This window comes from Triticum aestivum, chromosome 1D (assembly GCF_018294505.1).
Source record: "Triticum aestivum cultivar Chinese Spring chromosome 1D, IWGSC CS RefSeq v2.1, whole genome shotgun sequence".
Lineage (NCBI taxonomy): Eukaryota > Viridiplantae > Streptophyta > Magnoliopsida > Poales > Poaceae > Triticum > Triticum aestivum.
The window spans coordinates 254,751,791-254,756,660 of NC_057796.1; the positions used below are offsets into that span (position 1 = coordinate 254,751,791).

Below are 4,870 nucleotides of genomic sequence, written 5' to 3' on the forward strand. Positions count from 1 at the left end.
GCCTAAGTAGCAGCGGCTTTCGTGGCCAGGTCGACGTGCTTCTGAACAATGGCGTCCAAAGATTCCAGCCGCTGGAAGAAGGCCAACGTCTTTCTGTCCTCGCTTGCCTTGTAGTGGCCTATGTAGACGATTTCCTCGTAGACGTGGATGTGCAGGTCGACGGTTTCTTGCATGGCGAGGCGCTGCGCGGCGAGCGCGGCCTCGAGGTGCACATTCTTCGTCGCGACCTCCGGCACCTGCAGGGCCACCAGGGCTTGAAAGAGTTCGTCACCATGGAGGCCGATGAGGGTGGCAGGCAATGAGGAGCCTGGGCGCGCGGGCTGGAGCAGTACGGCAAGGTCGTCCGCGCGCTTCTTGACGGCGGTGAACTTGCGGATGGAGTTGACCATCATGTCGTCCATGCGAGAGGCGAAGCCGGCGTCGGCGAGGGCTACGATGCCTGCGGTCGCCAGCACCGTCTGGAAACGCTGCGCGGTGCGGGGCCGCAGGCCGGCGCCTTGGATGATTTGGCACAGCCGACTGCCGCTCGCGTCCATCGCCTCCATAGGTGCTTGTGGCTTCTGGTCACTTGGTCTTGGATTGGAGTGAGCAGTGTTGCGCAGAGACTTGGGAGTAGATGGATTGGAGTGGTGGGGCGCCTTTATTATATGAGAGTCCAAACTGTGTTGCATTCACATCGTGCTGGCTCTATTCTGCTTCTCCAATTAATTCCCTCTGCATGTAATTGAGGATGCATCATTGACCGTTCAACGTCTCGGGAACCGCTACCCTCTCCCTCCTTGGCATTCAAGCACCTATGGACCCGTCGACGACGAGGTGCCTATGGTGACTTCGTAAATTTCAAGATGATAGTGCCGTGCGTGTGTGCGTTCATAGGGGTGAGTGTATGCGCGTGTATATGAGCGCTTGCGTCTGTACTGTGTAAAAAAACGTAAATGCGTGTCAAAAAGAGACTAGTCAGTATACTCAATATTGTGCACCTCGGAGAGGAAAACGATAGAACTAGTACGTATTTATTTACGGTGCAGATTCACTCATTTTGCTCCATATGTACTCCGTCTCGGTGTAGTCTAGTCACTTGTTGAAATCTCTAGAAGGGCAAATACTCCTTTCTGGTTTACAGGGCTATACTAGCAAGTAGTTGTACGTACTAGTACAATAGTGGGCTCACATAGCAATTTTGTCTCATGCAAGAGCCTGGCTATATGCGTGCTCCAATGTTCGCAACTGCAACGTTCGGTTTGCGCTTGGCTCTTCGCCTCTTCGAGAAGACGAACAATGATGTTACTACTACTGCTTCTACAGTGTCGAATCCACTGCTGCATGTCCGTCCACCGCGAGCGGGACGGATAGCTTGTTGTAGAAGTACTACTAAGCAAAAGCCTGTCCTCGTTTGCGAGCAACCGCGCGCATGGGTGAGGGAGAAGGCGTGTAGTAAAATCAAGCTTCTCCTCGTTGTACGAGTTGACGCGACACATCATAGCACTGGCCCCACATGCTTGCCTCTAAACTTGGCTGAAAGACCCGCAGTGTACAATATATTTGCTGCAACCTCTAACATTTACCCACCACAAATTAAAATATATGTGGCCGTATGCATCGTTCTGATGCAGAGGCCGGGGAGTCCCCCCTTTTCGAAAAAAACAAATTAAAATATATATTCCTGTCTTGACCAGATGAGCGTGCAAACTACAATCACCAGGGTGTCAGGTAGGGCCAGAAGACTATTTTAATTTTTTTAAAACTTCGAGACGGCCACATAGCATGGAGCCGACCCCAACGATTTTAAGCTTACAGGCACGGTACACGCTATCCTAGACTACTCTACACATGAAACTGCCACACGAGCGTCCGGGCTGCGCTTGGCTCTTCGCCTCTTCGGGAAGTCGAACAATGATGGAGTACTACTGCACTGGAGGAGTACTACAGTACGCTTCTGGCCATCTGACACCGATTGAACTGCTGCATGTCCACCGCGTGCGGGAGGGAGAGCGTGTAGCGAAAGCTTCTCCTAGTCTTGCCAGCCACCACGCTCATGGGCGAGGGAGGGACGCTCCTGCCTTTGCGTGTATGACAGGTGGGCCCGACAGGTGTGTGGCCAACCTGTCATACAGCCAAAGGCAGGTGCAGTTAAGTCCGCGAGGGAGAGGATAATCAAACTTCTCGTTGATGTACGAGTTGACGCGACACATCAAAGCACTGCACTCGATATATTTCAATAATTTGCGTTTACCGATGCATTAATTACAACGCATGCATGCATGCCGTGACTCTCCTTTTGATACTTGCATGTGTTGATTTAATGCACCTTGAAGTAGTATAAAATATGTGACGGTAAAGCTTTGTAATACCCCGGCCCAAGTCGAGAGATGGTTGTGCACGAGGAGGGCGAGATCATGCAGACCGAACAGGACCCGACGATGGAGCTCTCTAAGGTCTCGATGGACCTCACCGTGCTCCACTGCCCCTTGTGCCTCCGCCCCTTGACGCCTCCAGTGTATGAGGTTCGAATACACCTCGTCCGTTCGGCTGATTGAGCAAGGTGCAGGTTTCTTGATTGATGTGTTGTTCGATTGATTTCTGCAGTGCAAGGGAGGGCACCTGGCCTGCGCGGACTGCCGCGTCGAGCGCCCCGGGAACCAGCGGCAGTGCCAGAAGTGCGAGCGCGGCGGTGGCTTCGACGTGCGGAACACGGCGGTGGACTCCGTCCTTTCGTCGGTGAGGGTGGAGTGCCCGCACGAAGGCTGTGGGCTCTACGTCACTTACCACAAGCTCGCCGATCACCAGAGCGTGTGTCCGCTCGCGCCCTGCAAATGCCCCGTGCCCGTCTGCGGCTACGAAGGCCCGCCGCCGGCGCTCTACCACCACATCAGCACCGCGCATCCCATGCCCGTGCACAGGATCCAGTACGGCAAGGTGCTCCAGCTGCAAGTGCCACTGTCGGAGCCACGGCTCTTGCTGTTCGCGGAGGAGGACCGCCGCGCGTTTTTCTTGGTCGGCGGCGTGCTCGACATCGGCGCGCCTATCGCCGTGTCGGTCGTCTGCATCAGAGCGGGGGCGTCCCCACTGCCGCACTACGTGGCCAAGCTGTGGGCGAACGGCCCGCCGGGGGAGCCCAAAGGCACGACCGACGCCGTCAAGGTGGAAATGGAGGTGACAAGCAGCAAGGATCCCGGCGACGTCGACGTGCAGGAGCTGACCTTCTTGACAGTTCCGCCCAAGCTGCTGGCCGGGGCTAAGCTTGTGTCCCTCCACATTCAGATTGACAAGCTCACGTCCTAAATGTTTCTACAGTGCCTTCTGTTTATCTTAGTAATTAATGCTCTTGTTTTTCTCAAAAAATTATGTTTATCAATGCATTAATTGCAATGCATGCATGCATAAAGTACATGCATTGGTCAATTTTCTCTTAATACTTGCATGCAATGATTTAATGCACCTTGGAATCTGAACATGTGTTGGGGAACAACCAAATTGAGCCTTATAAAATGGAAAAACTAAAATTTTGATATAAGCCCTATAAAACCGGAAAGGAGGGAGTAGAAAAAGAAGTACTCCATCCGGGAATAGTGCCGCACTTCGAAACTAGAACCGTCAATAAATTTTGAGCTTGCGTCTCGTCACATTCCAAATTACTCCACGCCATCATATTGAATTGCAAACCTGTTCACACCAATCACAACCTAAACGGTTTCCCACTTAGGAGCGTATTAGTACCACACTATATTGAATTGCAAACCTGTTCACACCAATCACAACCTAAACGGTTTCCCACTTAGGAGCGTATTAGTACTCGGTTATAAATACTAGTATGCCAAGATGACTGCACATTCCTCCTCAACTCCTCATCCACAAAAACAAACAAGTCATTCAGCATCCTTCCCTTGCGTCTGCCATGGCCAGCGTGAGTTCTGGGTCGAGAGATTGCCACCAGGGAGAGGCGAGCATGGAAGCGGAAGCACGAGAGATGTCCCGCCTCGCTGCGAGAGCAGCCGACATGTCCCACCGCGCGGAAGTAGCAGCACGGAGGTCCCGCCGCGCCGTCGATGCAGCAGACTGGTCCGGCCGCGCCGCGGAAGCAGCAGAGATGTCCCGCCGCACCACGAATGCAGCAGAGATGTCCCGCCGCGCCGCGGCGGCCTGGGAAAATTTCTCGCGGGCAGGCGACGACTGTTACAGGCGCATGCATGCGATCGTCCATAGCCAGATGGATCAGATCTCCGGCTGGGCGAGGTTGTAGGACGACATGAAAGCCTCGTTTGAACAGGCTACCAGCGTCATCCGGCAACCAAGGGAGGGCAATAAGAGGCTCCGGGCCGAGCACGACCTGCTGAGGGAGAAGATCGTCCGAAGTGCAGACCAGCAGGAGGAGACCAGTGCCTTGTTGAAGAGGACCGGCGTCATCGTCAAGAAACTTATGGACGAGAATGACATGCTCCGCAACGAGCGCCAAAGGCTGGTGGAGGAATCCGTGGATGTTCTCAAGCAGCGTCTTGAAGACACGAAAGAGCTCATCGCCGCTCGCCGCGGAGACTAGTTCCCGTGGCCTGCAGCAACGCATCAAGAAAGTAGAGATCAGCGAGCCAGATCCTTGTCTTCCTTCTTCTTTTGCCCTTGTGTATTTCGGGCGTAGCCGCATGTGGCTTTTTTAATTATCTTTCTAATTATGTAAGACAATTAATCGTCCTTATCTTTCTGTGGAAGATCAATGTTGCGAGGCTGGAATGAAGAAAACTCTTGCTGTGGCGACCCTGGCGTTGCTGTTCTTCTAGTTGCTGCTGGGCTTCCTTCAGTTTCCTGGTTTCTTTTGATGTAATAATCGGTTTAGGATGTGGATTGTGTCGTCGGTTGTGAAATGTTGGGTTCTAGC

At 53.3% G+C, this 4,870-nt stretch overlaps 1 protein-coding gene across 1 annotated transcript; it reads left to right on the forward strand.

The window, feature by feature from the left end:
- Positions 1 to 2,369: 2,369 nt before the first annotated feature.
- On the forward strand, positions 2,370 to 3,282 carry LOC123168100 (putative E3 ubiquitin-protein ligase SINA-like 6). The gene is made up of 2 exons (XM_044585965.1): positions 2,370 to 2,435; positions 2,587 to 3,282. The coding sequence occupies exons 1-2, from the start codon at positions 2,370 to 2,372 to the stop codon at positions 3,280 to 3,282; spliced, it is 762 nt and encodes a 253-aa protein (XP_044441900.1).
- Positions 3,283 to 4,870: the final 1,588 nt, after the last annotated feature.